The sequence below is a fragment of the Populus euphratica genome, unplaced genomic scaffold, assembly GCF_000495115.2.
Source record: "Populus euphratica unplaced genomic scaffold, PopEup_1.0 scaffold1.1, whole genome shotgun sequence".
Classification (NCBI taxonomy): Eukaryota; Viridiplantae; Streptophyta; class Magnoliopsida; order Malpighiales; family Salicaceae; genus Populus; species Populus euphratica.
In genome coordinates this window covers 1-15401 of record NW_011499845.1, presented here as the reverse complement: position 1 = coordinate 15401, position 15401 = coordinate 1, and the positions used below count along the sequence as shown (strand labels likewise).

Genomic DNA, 15401 nt, shown 5'->3' with positions numbered 1-15401 from the left:
TTAAAAACACCCTTGAGCAAGGTGTCTTGCACCTGTAAAAATTATTTTTAATCTCAAAACATCTAAATAAAATATATATACTATAGAAAATCTATCTAGAAACTCAAACAACCTGAAATATTAAAATTAACCCGAAGTCTTATCCTCTTTACTGTAATTAAAAAAATTGAAATCGAAAGTGATTAGATGATCACAGGAACAAGGATAAGATTTTATCCCACTTCATGTAATAAAAAGGAATGTACCTCGATGACAACTCGAAGAAGATCCCTGATAGACACTAGCGTCTAGACATACAAGATATTCATGCATTATTACAAAGGACTCTCATCAATGCTACTAATCCTACCAGTCTAAATCAACATTTATTGTTATTATTATTATTAATATTCCTCGCAGATATCACAGATTTCAAAGGGAGCAAGTTTAGAGATCTCTCGACAAAAAATAAAACAAAATAACTACATGTCGAACAAAGGGCATGACCGGACATTTAATTTTTATTTGAGAACATGTTGATAATTTTTTTTAAATATTTTTTTAAATATTTAAAAAATATTTTTCATATTAATATGTTGAAATAATTTTAAAAAATAAAAATATTAATTTAAAATAAAAAAAAATATTTTAATTTTTTTAAAATATTTTCATATCACCAGACCAAAACACACCCTAAACATAATACCATACGCAAATAATCACTGCCTATAAGGTATTGGCGTACAATACCACACCCAAATATCCACCACGCACAAGGTATTGATTTTTTTATCCGAGACAAAATAAATAATTCAATATCTAAATCAATGGTTAAATCATATTAAATTGATAATCAAATCAATTCAGATATGACTGATTAAACCTAAATAAATAAAAAAGATGGCTTTAAAAGGAGGAAAAAAAATATTTTGTTCAGAGTGAAATTCATACTCTTTTCTCAGGAAAAAAAATGCAACCATTTCACCAAAATCAACATGAATAATTTAATTTAATTTAATTTTAATGCGATATAATAGTTACAAGTTGAATTATACAGTGTAATTAACCTAGATTGACATGCAAGATGTAACCCTCATGATCTTAACTTGTAGCTATACAAATATTCCACGTGGCAATGAAGCATCACGCCACCTGCATGGACGACTCATGGCCCAATCAAACATTTAAAAAACTAAAAAAACTGCAAATATAGGTGAAACCCCAATAACGAAGATCCAGCTCAATTTACAGAGCGAAGCCCACAATCAGAAAATGCAACCGGCCCTGATCAACGAAAACACAAAAACCTCTTTAAAAGGAAACGTAGCCGTTTTAAGCCGAAGCGCAGAAATCAAATTCCAACATCCTGCAAACCTCACAAATCACAAGCCCTAACCCCCCACCGGTAGCTTCTCTCGTTTATTACAGCCGCTCTTCATCTTCTCGCCAGCGATCTCAGGTCAGTCTCTGATTGTGTCTTCTCTCTATCTGGGTTTAATTTTGTGTTTTCTGCATAAAGCAACTCACCACAATTGAGGAAATCTTGGGGATAATTTTAGCATTCTCTACAATATAAAAGCCAATCAACTAGCAAGCATGCTTCTTTTCTGTATTTAGCAGGAAAAAAAGATGGGTTTTTAATAACATGCCAGAATTTATAGATTCATAATTGAGTTGGGTTATTTGTGGCAGTTTCAATGATTTACACAGCGATTGATAACTTCTATTTAACTGATGATGAGCTACAAAACTCCCCGTCAAGGAAAGATGGAATCGATGAGGCTACGGAGACAACTCTTAGGATCTATGGCTGTGATCTTATCCAAGAGAGCGGCATTTTACTCAAACTGTATCTTCTCTTCTTTGCTTAATCATGTACTGCACATGTTTTTTTTTTTCCTGGGTTTTTTGTTGATGCCTTTTACTCATACTGGTTCTATCTGTTTCTGTTTCATTATTTTTTATACTCAAAGACCTCAAGCTGTGATGGCTACCGGTCAAGTTTTATTCCACCGATTCTATTGCAAGAAGTCATTTGCCCGTTTCAATGTCAAGGTTAGAAGTGATATTTTCACCTACAGTGTTAAATTTACGAGAGATGGGCATTGGTTTATTTAGTTCTAGCAATGCAATTTTTATAATTCCCACTTATTTGTCTAATATGTTTTTAGGATGTGCTAATATTTTGCAGAAAGTTGCTGCTAGCTGTGTATGGCTTGCATCTAAACTCGAGGAAAGCCCTAGGAAATCAAGGCAAGTCATCATTGTTTTCCACAGAATGGAGTGCAGGAGGGAAAACTTACCCTTAGAGTTTTTGGACCTGAATTCAAAGGTTAGAAATATGGTATCACGTTTGCATAAGATGCTTCAGTATTATTCTCTTCCCTTTGGCTCATAGCTGGTTTTAGTCCTTCTGGTGTTAGGCACTTAAGACTTTTTTCTCTGTGTCAATAGAAGTTTGCAGAGTTGAAGATTGAGTTGAGCAAAACAGAGAGGCATATATTGAAGGAAATGGGTTTTGTTTGTCATGTTGAGCATCCCCACAAATTCATTTCAAACTACCTAATGACCCTTGGAACACCCCAAGAATTAAGACAAGAAGCATGGAACTTAGCTAATGATAGGTACTTCTCTGAATCAAACATTTTGATTGTATCATTCTACAGTTGTTTTGTGAGTCTTATGTGCGTAGTCTGTATATTCAGTTTGATGAATTTGTGCGGTGTTGCTTTTTCTGCGGAAAAAATAAAAATAAAAATCATGTTCAACATGACCATCAATTTTGGAACTAAGAATTATTTGTTCAGATGCAGGGATTCCCTAAACAAAACCACAGCAGATATAAAATAATATTCCTTGCTTAGTGAAATATCTTATCTGTTGTCAGTTTTCAGATAACTGCTTTTTTGCACTTGATAATTAAATAGTCATTCTGATCTCAATAAAAAGAGCATTTACTTTTTGACAGGATCCTATCAGTTTAAGTTCCTCTTCCCTTGTAACTTATTTCCTCAGATCAATTGTAGCAATTGCATCATCTTTCAAGGCTTGTAATTGCTGTGAAAAAGATTGCCAAGTACTTATAACATAAGCTCCAGTTATGATGTAACAGTTAGCATGAATTACAATCTTTTATAGGCTTACCTGGTTGCTTATGTCTTCAAGCTATTAGTACAAGACAGAATTGCACAACAAGGTGGTTAAAAAAACAGACGCTGCTTCTGTTTTAAATTAATGGATTTTGGTGTTATTGCTTGTTTGGTATATCTTCTTTTCCTGGGACTTACTAGTGTGCTTTCTTGTTGGTATTTTTCTACATTAATCCATTCTCTTGGCAGTTTGCGGACAACTTTGTGTGTTCGTTTCAAGAGTGCAGTTGTGGCTTGCGGTGTTGTATATGCTGCAGCTCGTAGATTTCAAGTACCTCTTCCTGAGAATCCACCATGGTGGAAAGCATTTGATGCAGAGAAATCTGGGATTGATGAAGTTTGTAGAGTTTTGGCTCACCTATATAGCCTTCCTAAGGCACAGTATGTATCAGTCTGCAAGGATGGAGATTTTTCTTTTTCGAACAAGTCTTCAGATTCCCAATTGCAGCTGATTTCAAAGGTGGTTCTGTATTTCCTTTTTTCTCAATTTGATTCTAAATCAACCTTTTAATTTTTGGTTTTTACAATATTTGCAACTGTCTCCTTGTCATCAAAGGCGGTATATTGCCTAGTGACAAAGCAAGTATGGCTGTTGTTTCCGTAAGAAAGAAAAAGACAACCCGGTTGTTTTGATAGGAAAAAGGGTAGAAACTGCAAGCATTGTAGAGATTACTTCATATTCATCTGAGACAGGGATGCTTCATCATATAAACCCATTGACTGAAATTATATTTTTTCTGCTCTTGAATAGGAAATTCCACGGGCTACTAGCCTGCCAGCTAATAATAATTCAACTGAACCAAAGGCAGCTCCAAGTGGTGTTAATGCTGAATCTGGCGGATCCAAGGACATAACAAAAGTTGCCTTAGACAAGCTGAAGGAATCTAAAAAAACAGATGATGAATCCAAGCCCGCTGAGGGAGAAGCAAGAGAAGAGCTCATTCCAAGATCAAAGTCTGATCACAGAACAGAAGCGAGTGGTGACAAGAGCAAGGAACGGGACAGGGACAGGGACAGGGAGAGGGAAAGAGAGAGGGATAGAATAAAGGCCCAGGATCGTGATAGGGGCAGAGATTCTGACCGGGAAAGAGAGCGTGATGAAATTGAAAGAGACAGGGATAGGGCTAAGGATCGAGGTCGTCATCGTTCAAAGGATAGAGGAAGAGAGTCAGGTCAGCTCCCAAGTTCCGTTTTGTCCAGATGTTACACTAAATTTGGGGGCTAGCAATTCTCTGTTTAAACTTTTATACAACTTTAAGTACTCTTATAACACATTTCTAATTGTATATGTGATCTTTTAATCTAAATGCAGGACACTCGGAGAAATCAAGGCATCACTCCTCACGTGGTATGTATTTTAACTTTTCTTACGAGGTCCATCTTTTTTTTTCTCGATGTTAAATGGCAGTCCTCTCATCTGGGACCATTCTGCATTTTCAGACCGTGACTACCACAGTTCCTCCTATTCATCAAGGGAGAAGGACCGGCATAGGCACCACTCATATGCTTGAACTGGCCATTGGAATGTGCGCACACTTCCTTTTTAGAGATGTAGCAGCAGGGATTGCCAGTACAGTACTTGTATATTAATTTTTTTTTTGAGGTGTTATAACATATCCTGTCTGTCCCATTGCAACATGACAGAGGAGCAAGAAAACACCATCATGTTTACAGTTAAATTGAGATCTAAAACATAAGAGTTCCATAATGCTAGTTCCCTCACCACTATCTGTGCTGTACTTGAACTGGTCCTTTTTTTGTGAAAAAAATGTCGAACACTGGGTTTTCTTTTCTGTTCAAGTTACGACAAGGTGATCATGTCATTATGGTCAGGCGAACCACCCCATTTTAACAGGAGGGGATGCCGATGCTGGCCTATTGGCTTAAACGTCCCTTGTGCTATAGTGCTAGCGAATCCTTTTGAAGTGAGAGCGTGGACTCACTCTCAGCGATGAGTGATTACTTGCATATACTGACATGTTAAATTGGAGCGTGGACTCACACTCAGTGACGAGTGATTACTTGCATGTACTGGCATGTTAAATTGGAGGGGAATTATCATATGGGGTAGTAACATGCGATGCCATTAATATGACCACAAAAAACATGCTATTGTATTAAATGTGGTGTCTGACAGGTTCTGATAAAAATAACAATTGTTGCATACCAAACGATCCGTTTCTCATAGAGGCGGTGTAGGGCACCCAGTCTTCCTGCAGGTTAAGAAACTTGAATTCCTAATAACAACCCGCAGTGCACCGCACAAGCAATTTTACCGTCAGTTGAAGGCTCGGTGTAAACCAGATACTTCATGTTGGACTCTCAAAGATAACTAATAAAAGTAACAGATGTCTGAATACACATTTTAATCGTCATCATCACCAAGAATTGCAGCAACAAATCTCGTCGCTGAAGGATTTGCAGCTATTGAACTCCTAGCCACAGTACTAAATGGCTAGTGAAGAGGCAAGAAGAGCACACATTGCAGTAACTCACAGTTTCTTGTGCTTTGAAAAGAAAAGAAACCCTATATTCAGTGTTATGAGCAACAGGCAGCGAGCAAGCAGTAGGGCATGTTGAAGAAAGATCAGAATGCAGATCCGCCATCCTTTGTCTTGCCAAGCATCACGTCTTTAGCCTCGTTGATTTTTGAAGCAAGGTAGTGGCTACCACCCGCATCAGGATGGTTTGCTACCATCACTCTTCTATGTGCTTCTTTCACCTTCTCTGCTCCAGCATTTTCTCTGCTCAAAAAAACCCCATCTTTCTAACTTCAATTATTAATCATAATTTCAAGATAATCAAGCAAATAATATCCATCAAGTAAGAATAATAAGAAAAATTAATTACCTAATGCCAAGAATAAGAGCAGCTTCTTTTCTCGTCATTTTAGGCTGAAACCCTCCATCATAAAATTTGCGTATTCTAGGCTTTGGTGGTCTTGCTTTAAATGATTGCCATGCCTGGACCCCGTATTTCCCAGCCAGTGCTGCTGCTGCTATTGCTAGCCCAGCCAGAAACGGCGTCGCCTGAAAATCACTCCATGATTATTAATTTCACATCTATCATTATTTCAACCATCGATCAAATCCAGAATTATTTCAGAGAAAAATCTAATCAAATCGCTCACCATTTTTTTAAAATTTATAAATAGTAATAAATAGAGAGAATGAATACTGCTAAAAACTCTTCAAAGCTTTCTGTAGAAGAAGAAGAAACAGTGAAAGAGCTTCTCGCTGATTGCGTGCATCTCCCAGTTTCTGTGGCACTTTACAGTCCCAACCATTCACTGCCAGGTGTTGCACAACCAAAGGACATTTTGGTGATTACGTGCTTTTATTTTGTTTAAAATGGACCAGGCCACATCTACGGCCCACAATATCTAGGGTTATATTTATTTCCAAGCAGACGTAAAAACCCACCTAAACCCTCTCCTTTTTCATTTGCCCTGGTACTTCACTGCTATTCTCCAAGTCTTGAAAGCCACCAAAACCCAAGAGCTCAAGCTTGTTAATTCTTGAAGTAGGCATAAAGTGCTTTCTGGGTTCTTTTCCTTTTGAAGTTCTCTGTGTTCTTTTGTAGAGATTTTGGTGATATTTTTGGGCAGGGAAAGGAAAGGAATGGGGAAACTAGGAAAGAAAGCAAGGAAGTTTGCAAAGAAGAATTTACAGTCAGTGCTTAAAAGGCAGAGGAAGGTCAAGTCTTTCTTCAAAAAGAAAGCTTCTAAAAGTATGTCTACCTTTGCTGTTTGTTACTTTCGTTGCGTTCTTTGCTTTTGTTGTTGCTGTAGCTTGAATTTGTTGGGTAATTATTGGTTTAGGAGATGAGAGAGCTCAAGCTGAAGATTCCGATGAAGAAAGAGAAGAAAAGTATAGTGGAAGGTAAAGAAAGCAGGTGCAAATTAATGCTGCAGGGATTAGGCGCATTGTTTTGACCGTGAAAGATTGAGTTTAATTTTGTTTTGCTCTCAAGATATGATTAAGGGTTTCTCTTAAATAGTTCATCTGCTTCTAATTGATATTATATTTGTCTGTCTATGCTTGTTTGCTTACATAGGAGAATGATCTTGAGAATTGGGTTGTTTATTGATTTATTTTGTATGCAGAAACAATGAAGTTGAAGATTTTAAGGATATTTCCCTTGATGCCGTATTTGGTGAAGATGGTAGTGATATGGATGGGGATGATTCAGATAGTGACGGATATTTATCTGAGGTTTTGAATTATGTTATGCCAACTTTGTTTTTGTTAAACTTAATTTGGCACATGTCCTTTGCAAGGTGTTTCTAACATTGTTGGTCATGGTAACTTACCAGGATACAAGTTGTTCATATAATGGTGAAACTAGAATTGAGAATCATCTGGAAGGTCAGGATACCATCACCAGTTTCTCTGGTATTTTTATTGTTTTTTTTTTTAATTTTAATTTGCCCCTTTTATTTATGTTTTTAGTAATTTGCATGCAGAGTACAATGGTGGTGGTGATTTATCGGTGCAGAACAAGGAAATTCATTTAGAACTGGCAAAGAAAATGAAAAGGCTGAGCAACTTGAAAGCCAAGGTGATCAAATCATAATTTTTTATTATCTCAAAATAGAGTTTTCAAAGGATTTATAAGATTTTGAGTAATGTTTTTCATATAAAGTTAGAACTTCAGTTTGTTGGTTGACTCTAAAATTTTTGAGTGCTAAAATCTAAACCTATCATAATCTAATTGTGATAGGGAATCTCGTTTTATCCTACAAACCCATTTAGGCTTGGACCATTTGTCTGGAATCTGTGATAGTTTTTTGGTATTGAGTTTCTCTTGTTAGTTTCTGCACTTAAAATGTCTGCTAGGCAGCAGAATCCATTTTATGAATTTACTGTCATTATGTAGAGATTCAACTAAACTTTGTCACTTAAAATTTGACAGGATCCAGAATTTGCGAAGTTTTTGGAAAGCAACAAGGAACATCTGCAGACATTAAGGGATGAGGAAAATGTAAGCTATGAAGTCTTAATTTTTTTTCCAGGACTCTTAATATCTTGAGAAATTAAAGGTGTGGATTTTTTTTGCAAATTCCAAGCTCCACTTGCTTGTATATCTATCTTATGACTACTAGATGTTTATATATGTAGCTGTCATCTATATTACTCTCCATATGATCTGTTCTAAGACAAGAAATTTCTCCCTCCATCAAAGTTTGTAATTTCCAGTCATTGAACCTTATATTCAATCTGGTTTGTGTCTGTTGTATCTTTTTAACCCCCCTTTATCAAGTTTTAACCATCTCTTCCTTCACAGCAGTTTTCAGATGAAGAAGAGTCTGATGAGGATGGCAGGGAGTCCACAAATAAAATGGGGAATTTGAGTAGCTCTACTTTTGATTCTTTGTGTGAACTAGTCAAGGAGCAGAATAATGTTCCTGCTTTTGTAAGGCTATTAAACGGGTACAGGGCTGCCTGCCACTATGGATCTGAATCACCCACCATTGTTGAAGACAGCCACACTTTTTGCAAGATCTTGACATTCATGCTCCAAGAGGCTGATAATATATTTCGTAAAATTCTGGGAATATCAGGCTCCAATGATAGGAAAGAGGCCATCTTGGAACTGAAGAATACTTCCAAATGGAAAACTTTGAAGCCAGTAGTCAAGTCTTACTTGAGAAGTACCCTGTTTCTCCTAAATGTGGTTACTGATTCTCAGATATTAGCCTTCGCCTTAACCAGACTCAAAGCTTCTATAGTATTTTTTGCTGCCTTTCCTCCTTTACTAGGCAGACTCATCAAGGTATGTTAATCCTAGAATGTTTCAAATTTGTAACTAATGCAACTAAGAAACCAATTTTCTGGGGATTATGATAATAGCATCTTCCTTTCTTGTCTAATTTGTTTATTACCAAGGCTTGCACAATTAATGCACAAATTTGCTTTATATTGGATGTTAGGGTCTTTAACTCTTAGGAATTTCAGACCTTAGCGTTATTCAGTACTTCTTGTGAATTTGTCAATCTTATGCTTTAAGCGGTTGTGCCTTACCAAGACTTGGAATTGTATGCAGATATCAGTTCATTTATGGGCAACGGGCAAAGGAACTCTATCAGCATGCTCACTTCTCATCATCAAAGATGTGGCTGTTGTGTTTAACTCAAATTGCTTTGAAACCTGCATGATTAAAGCATACAAGGCTATTATTGACCACTGCAAGTTTGTGGAGCCAGTTCTGTTTAAGCATCAACAATTTCTGAAAAGCTCCTTCATCGAGCTATGCTCTCAAGATCTGCAGAAAGCTTATAGCAAGGCAATGGTTTCTATCCAGCAACTTGCCAAGATATTGCAGCTTGGTTTACGAACTAAGAAGGTATTCACTCAGAAAGCTATACTGGTACCTTGTTTTGTTTAATCCTAACATCGTTTTACATCTGTCCTTGGTTGCATTGCTGATTTTCGTACTTTATTTTCCAACTTTTAAAGAGTGAATTGATCAAAATTCCGTGTTGAAATGTTGCTTTTATGCAGGAAGCAGTAAAGAAGATATGCAGTTGGCAGTATGCTAACTCTGTAGATCTGTGGGTTGCATTTATTTCTTTGAATATACATGATTATGATCTGCAGCCTCTGCTTTATACAATAATTCAGATCATAAATGGAGTAGCTGTCCTGTTTCCAGGACCAAGATACATGCCTTTAAGAGTTAAATGCATCCAATGGTTGAATACTCTCTCTGAATCTAGTGGAGTTTTCATCCCAGTTACATCATTAGTGCTGGATATTTTGGAATATAAAATAGGCAAGGAGAGTTCGAAACCTGGAAAGGACTTCAGCTTTTCATCTGCGGTCAAGGTCAGTACAAATTTTACTTATCCTGAGGCCGTTTTCTTATGTGGCTTACATGGCGAGGCTGTTTAGCTCTATGATATGTGTTCAAACCTTTTATTCTTGATTTCTTTTACTATCAATCAGTTGGTTTTTAAAATCCACCTGTTAACTCTCTGGCATTAAGTGTGCTGCATGCATGGTTAAGCTGATGGTGGTTGTTTCCTTTGTAGTTGCCAAAGCATTGGCTAAAATCTCGAAACTTCCAGGATGAGTGTGTTTTTTCAGCCATTGAGCTGTTGGCGGTGCACTTTGCTCAATGGAGTTATCACATATCATTTCCTGAACTTGCAACCATTCCACTCATCTATTTGAGGAAATTCCATGAGATGACTACTATTGAGAGTTTACGGCGTGTGGTGAAGCGTTTTATTGATCAGGTAAATGATTTCTTTTCATAGAGTAAGGTGTTAGATTATATCATAGTTAAGAAAGTTTAAACACGCTACAATCTACTTTTGAGATTGCTCTTGGGAAATGGTTCATAGGAATTTGGTAGTTAGTATAGGAGGAAAATAGTCAGGCATTATAGATATGTTTTAGAGATCTCTGTGAATCCAAGTCAATATAAGTAATGGGCTCGCTTAGCACTCAGGCTTTTGTTGAGAGACAAGAAGCTTTCCTGCCTGGCCACTTGGTTCTTTAAGCTGAGTATCTAGGGCTTTCTGGGCATGGCGAGATCCTGAGTTGTAAATCATTGAGCCTAGTCAAACAAAAAGGATTTCTTAAGAGGTTGAAGCTTAGTTTATATTACATGTTGGCATATTTGTTTGAAAGCTCTGGGTTGTGATTGCAATCCTTGTGGTGGCAATATGTTTTCAGCACCTTAATGGGAAATTCCTTAATTTTGATTATGTTAAATTTAACCATAATCATTGGTATTCAGCAGTGCTTTATTGCTATTCTTAGAAGGATGTATGATTCACATAACACTATTTCTCATACTTGTTTTTAACTGTAGGTAGAGCAGAACATTGAGTTTGTCCGGAAGAAGAGAGATGAGGTTACTTTTTCTCCAAATGATCAGCAATCTGTTGAATCATTTCTTCAGGTTTGCCCCCCTCCTTTTTCTATGCATCCATCTGTGACCTATTCTCTTGTAGGACTCAGTGGATGTCACTTGTTCTAAATTTGATTTCTGGTTACTGTGCAGCTTGAAAAGTGCGGTGGCAATGCTCCATTTACAAAATATTACACGAGTGTAATTGAAAAGGCTGGTTCCAGAAATCTGCTTATGAATGGAAAAATAAGGTGTGCCCTCTATCCCTGCTATGAAATCTACTGCACCGAATGGCTTGTGCTGTGATGGTGTCAATTTTTTAGGCATCTTATCCCTGCTATGAAAACCCGCTTAAATAATCATGATGCAAATGAATGAGGCGTATATTGACATATTTGGGCCTGTACAGATGTTGAACTGAATGCTAAGTTACTAGTTGGGGTGGGCTGTTCCCATTTTGAATCAAACTGAACTGATAATTGAGTCATTCTGTCGCTCAATGCCAGATTTTTTTATGTTGATATTCAATGACATCTGGAAAAGGAGATGCCAATTGTTTTCAAATTGGATTTGGTTTATTTAATTGAGATTCCAATATCCCAGTCGTGTTAGGCCAAGAGCAGAAGAAATAAGGTAATGCTGGGTCAGGCCCAGTGTAGTTGTTTCTACTAGGATTGCCACGCAATATAGTCACTGCATTGGCTCACCATTGCGAGCATGCCCCCTTGTAGCTGCAACATTGTAAATCTCTGCATTCTCTAATAAATCTGTATTTGACTATGATATATAATAACAAACTTGAGAAGGGCTTTGGTTTGTGGTAACTAAAACTGATGTTTTCTGTAGCTTCCTGGAGCAGAAGAAAACAAAAGGAAAGAGGCAACAAACTCCAAAGAACGCAATGAATGTGGATTTGGCTGTTAATGCTGAAGGAAATTCACATTAAATTAGAACTATTTCGATGCAATGTAAACAGTGGAGAGAAATGGAAGAACTTCAGCTTTCCTACCACCATGTTTTATGTTTGTAAGATCATAAAAACCTCAATTACAGTGTCTCACAGCAAATTTGAACCGTGTCTTATTTAGCCTTAAAAGACATTCTGATCTTCAAACAGGGTTCAAGTTCATTTTTGTTTAGATTTTAAGATGTTAGGTCTGACGAATCCTCGGTGAATCTTGTTCATCATGTTTACGAGAAGAAAACTAGATAAAGTTTTGGGTTAATATTTGCTGTCTAAAGAGAGTTTGATTGTCCAAGCTAGTGAAGTTCGAACTAAGCGATAAAGATATGAAGCCCATCAAATGTTCATGTCATTTCTTGCATTACGTGAACAATGATGGCTAACATTTGGTCAGTATCATATTATTTTGTTCGTGGCTAATATATTAATTAGACATTGAAACATAATTGAAGCGGCCATCTCATACAACTATGGTCGTGCATGAAACTGCTGTTCTATTTCCATGACATGGAAAGCACTATATATATATCTTTTAAATAGTTTCACGTTTGTGTAATAATATTTCTAGATCTTATTGTGCTCCATTAGTGGATGGCACTTTTGGGAGCAGCAATAAACGAAAACAGATGCTTGCAAGCTGTTTACTTTGCTAGCCCCTTTCTTCATAAATTATACTGTCACTTGAAGTCAATTTTGCTCGTTTTAGTTTTTCCTTAACCAGTACTCATCTTTGGGGTTCTTGGACCACGGGCAAGGGCAACTTCTATGCTGGCCGGGGCATTATAATGTGTTATGACATCCTGTAATTAATGATCAATATTAGAACAAGTGGGAATACATGTATATTGTACACAACACCAACACACACACACACACACATCCACTTAAAAAATTATTATCTAAAAACATGTATATTGTACACAACACACACACATACACATCCACTTAAAAAATTATTATCTAAGCCATGTTCACGCGTTCCCTGGGAACAAAATTTTAAAGGCGATGGGCGTCTCTGATTGAATTGTTTTTAGCCTTTTCGTCATCCCTAGGTCCCTGTTGAATGCTTGGGAGCTAGCCACCAACAAATGACACCCGTCTGTGACTACAAAAAAGGTCATCTTAGTTTTTCTGTTGCGTTTCACTACACGGTCAATTTTGGCCTGCTGAACTATACATGCTGCCAGGACTCCGCTGACCTCTCACACAATTGGTGCACAACCAAGTGATGCCTTTGCCCGAGCACTGGAATGATGACTGTTGCACCCCAAAACCCTAAGCAAACTCCACGATCCTTTCCCTCTCTTATTCCCACTACTCGTTTCAATCACCTTTTCAGATTGAATCATCCTCGATGGGCTCTTCTTGCCCTGCCTCATCTTGATATCCCTTAGCTCCATCTCCATTGGAAGTCTTCCAACTCCAAATGCCAAAAAGTACCATCTTGGCTTCGTTGGGGTACCTAGTATTGATACCTTCTTCATCGAAAAGTCATACCTATCATCGCATTTCCTTGTTGCGAACCCATGATTCTCTGATAAAGGCTCTTGCAAAGTCTTGTCACTCTTTTCCTGTAGCTGTTTTGATGATGTGGCCCTTGACTTGTTGGAAGAGGATGATTTCAATGGGAAAATGAAGCTCTTCTTGGTATTTTTAGCTTTCTTTGTGCTTTCCAGATTCTGTGTTTTTTCAGCTACTGCTTCTCCTTTGCAAGTAATGAGCTTTCCACAGAAGATGATTTCATCTTTGGGATAAATATTAGAGGCGGTGAAGTCTTCGCTGAAGAACTCGAAGAAATCTTGATCAAAAGATGAATCCAAGCTTTCATCTTCTCTGGCGAAGCCATCCCAATTAGAAGCATAACCATTTAGCGGAAGATCACAGAGAGACAGTGTTTCTGCTGCATCATCAAAATCTTGCAACTCACTGTTGTCATGTACCGGTACTTGATGAAGGCTCGTTTCTTTTGCAACCATGGTGAATATCAAGCAACGGCAAGAAAACTTGAGGGTTCCACAGAGAACTAAGAAAAGACTCTTGAAGGAAGTTTGTAAATGGCTTTGCTGTAGATTGATGAGAAAAACTGGCCAAGTTGTCACGACTATATATAAGCCAGGAGCTTGAGGGGAAAGATGCTTTGACATTTTGCTTAAAAATAGGTTGTGTAGGAGTGGGGGCGGCTTCTAGAGGGCAAAGAACAAAGAAGATGAAGTAAAAGAAAGTAGAAAGTATCGAGAATATTAATACAATTCTTGATCTTAGAAACTCCTTCTAGAAGAGCAGGCGGTCAATATCGATGAACAAAACAGGTTTAATTGTCCCGAGCTTCAAGTTTTTCTAGAGGTTGATTAAAGCTTTCGCAACATGCATTTCCAGGGTCGGCTTGTTGGAACTTGGAATATTTTTAGTGGTTAGTTAGGACACAACGCCTGTCTCTACGTAGATGTCTTTTTTTAGAAAAGAAAATAGGAGGATATGTGGAGCTTTCGCGTGCTGTGAGAGTGATATATGCGTAGTTCAGGACCCAATTGGTAGTCTGGTAGGCACACACGGGGCCATAAATTCTGCGTGAACCCCCACACCCCCTCTTTAATGTTAAAAAATAATTTAAAAAAATAAAAAATATATTATTTTAATACACTTCAAAAAGAATACCAAAATATAAAATACTCCAATTAAACACCCATTTAAACTTGTGGGTCTCTGCCCTGACTCGCCCTTAGCACTTAATTGCTACTGTGTCTTCCACGTGGAACGTGTTGAGATCTAGAAAGTCGATGGACACATCAAGATATTCTTGGTCAGCAAGTATTTTTCTTCTGGGTACGTACCATTAGTTTTTTTCTTGGCTATCAAGTTAATATGTCGTCATTGTTATCATCTGAAAATGAAGGAATTGGGAAATGAGTATGCGGAGGTAACCTTCTTGTTAGTTGATATTTTACCACAAAAATAAAAATAAATAAAAATATAAATAAAGGATTTTTAAACAATGAAAGTTGCAGAGTACTGTTAGTTAATTTTAAGAGCAGATCGTTGCCAATTTTACCATTCAATTAATATCAACACCATTATATGTATATATAAAGTGCAACGAATGCACGGAGTAAGAGTGCTCTTAAGGGATGGTATTTGGACATCTTAATTACTAAACAATTAATAGTTCTAGAGAAATATATATTCAATGATAAAAAGATTATGCTGTGCCAATTGTCTAATGCATTGACCAAAAAATATGGTTTTATGTCACTCGTTTTCGTTGCTGGAGAATATAACAAAATTAATGACAATATTAACGTTTTAAATATAATTGGTTATGTTAATTTAATTATCTACGTGATTTCCTACTATTAACTATTATACTTAAAAAATTTTGGGTTTTTTCCACCCCCTTGGGGTTCATATGAACGCCACCTTCTTCTTTTTTTAAATTTTTTGGGATTTTTTCT

At 37.0% G+C, this 15401-nt stretch overlaps 4 protein-coding genes across 8 annotated transcripts; 2 read left to right on the top strand and 2 right to left on the bottom strand.

Annotated features, from left to right (window-relative positions):
- Positions 1-1305: 1305 nt before the first annotated feature.
- On the top strand, positions 1306-4845 carry LOC105120422 (cyclin-L1-1-like). The gene is made up of 9 exons (XM_011018976.1): positions 1306-1438; positions 1672-1828; positions 1953-2034; positions 2171-2311; positions 2434-2603; positions 3318-3588; positions 3880-4300; positions 4441-4476; positions 4569-4845. The coding sequence occupies exons 2-9, from the start codon at positions 1677-1679 to the stop codon at positions 4637-4639; spliced, it is 1344 nt and encodes a 447-aa protein (XP_011017278.1). The 5' UTR covers positions 1306-1438; positions 1672-1676; the 3' UTR covers positions 4640-4845.
- Positions 4846-5220: 375 nt separating this feature from the next.
- On the bottom strand, positions 5221-6442 carry LOC105107157 (mitochondrial import inner membrane translocase subunit TIM14-1). 2 transcript variants are annotated; one of them, XM_011004663.1, is made up of 3 exons: positions 6259-6442; positions 5979-6157; positions 5221-5875 (listed from the first exon to the last, which is right to left on the bottom strand). In XM_011004663.1, exons 1-3 carry the CDS (start codon positions 6259-6261, stop codon positions 5716-5718), a joined length of 342 nt encoding a protein of 113 aa, XP_011002965.1. In that variant the 5' UTR covers positions 6262-6442; the 3' UTR covers positions 5221-5715. The 2 variants fall into 2 exon arrangements, with proteins under 2 accessions (XP_011002965.1, XP_011010347.1); XM_011012045.1 differs by having other exon boundaries at positions 5221-5872.
- Positions 6443-6541: 99 nt separating this feature from the next.
- On the top strand, positions 6542-12229 carry LOC105107156 (nucleolar complex protein 2 homolog). 4 transcript variants are annotated; one of them, XM_011028073.1, is made up of 14 exons: positions 6542-6650; positions 6736-6857; positions 6949-7009; positions 7234-7342; positions 7444-7495; positions 7594-7688; positions 8043-8111; positions 8415-8903; positions 9174-9473; positions 9632-9955; positions 10162-10368; positions 10950-11039; positions 11142-11239; positions 11835-12229. In XM_011028073.1, exons 2-14 carry the CDS (start codon positions 6749-6751, stop codon positions 11932-11934), a joined length of 2103 nt encoding a protein of 700 aa, XP_011026375.1. In that variant the 5' UTR covers positions 6542-6650; positions 6736-6748; the 3' UTR covers positions 11935-12229. The 4 variants fall into 4 exon arrangements, with proteins under 4 accessions (XP_011026375.1, XP_011018775.1, XP_011041515.1 ...); XM_011035614.1 differs by having other exon boundaries at positions 6547-6654; XM_011020473.1 differs by having other exon boundaries at positions 6542-6857.
- Positions 12230-13154: 925 nt separating this feature from the next.
- LOC105127819 (uncharacterized) lies at positions 13155-13928 on the bottom strand. Its single transcript, XM_011029264.1, has one exon. The coding sequence runs from the start codon at positions 13926-13928 to the stop codon at positions 13155-13157; it is 774 nt and encodes a 257-aa protein (XP_011027566.1).
- Positions 13929-15401: the final 1473 nt, after the last annotated feature.

Coding starts and splice junctions, on each gene's coding strand:
- LOC105120422 (XM_011018976.1), top strand. CDS start 1,677: ATGATTTACACAGCGATTGATAACTTCTATTTAACTGATGATGAGCTA. Junction 2,604..3,317: donor TGGAACTTAGCTAATGATAG/GTACTTCTCTGA, acceptor TTCTCTTGGCAG/TTTGCGGACAACTTTGTGTG. Junction 4,301..4,440: donor GGATAGAGGAAGAGAGTCAG/GTCAGCTCCCAA, acceptor ATCTAAATGCAG/GACACTCGGAGAAATCAAGG.
- LOC105107157 (XM_011004663.1), bottom strand. Junction 5,876..5,978: donor GCTCTTATTCTTGGCATTAG/GTAATTAATTTT, acceptor GGTTTTTTTGAG/CAGAGAAAATGCTGGAGCAG.
- LOC105107156 (XM_011028073.1), top strand. CDS start 6,749: ATGGGGAAACTAGGAAAGAAAGCAAGGAAGTTTGCAAAGAAGAATTTA. Junction 8,112..8,414: donor CATTAAGGGATGAGGAAAAT/GTAAGCTATGAA, acceptor CTTCCTTCACAG/CAGTTTTCAGATGAAGAAGA. Junction 11,240..11,834: donor CTTATGAATGGAAAAATAAG/GTGTGCCCTCTA, acceptor TGTTTTCTGTAG/CTTCCTGGAGCAGAAGAAAA.
- LOC105127819 (XM_011029264.1), bottom strand. CDS start 13,928: ATGGTTGCAAAAGAAACGAGCCTTCATCAAGTACCGGTACATGACAAC.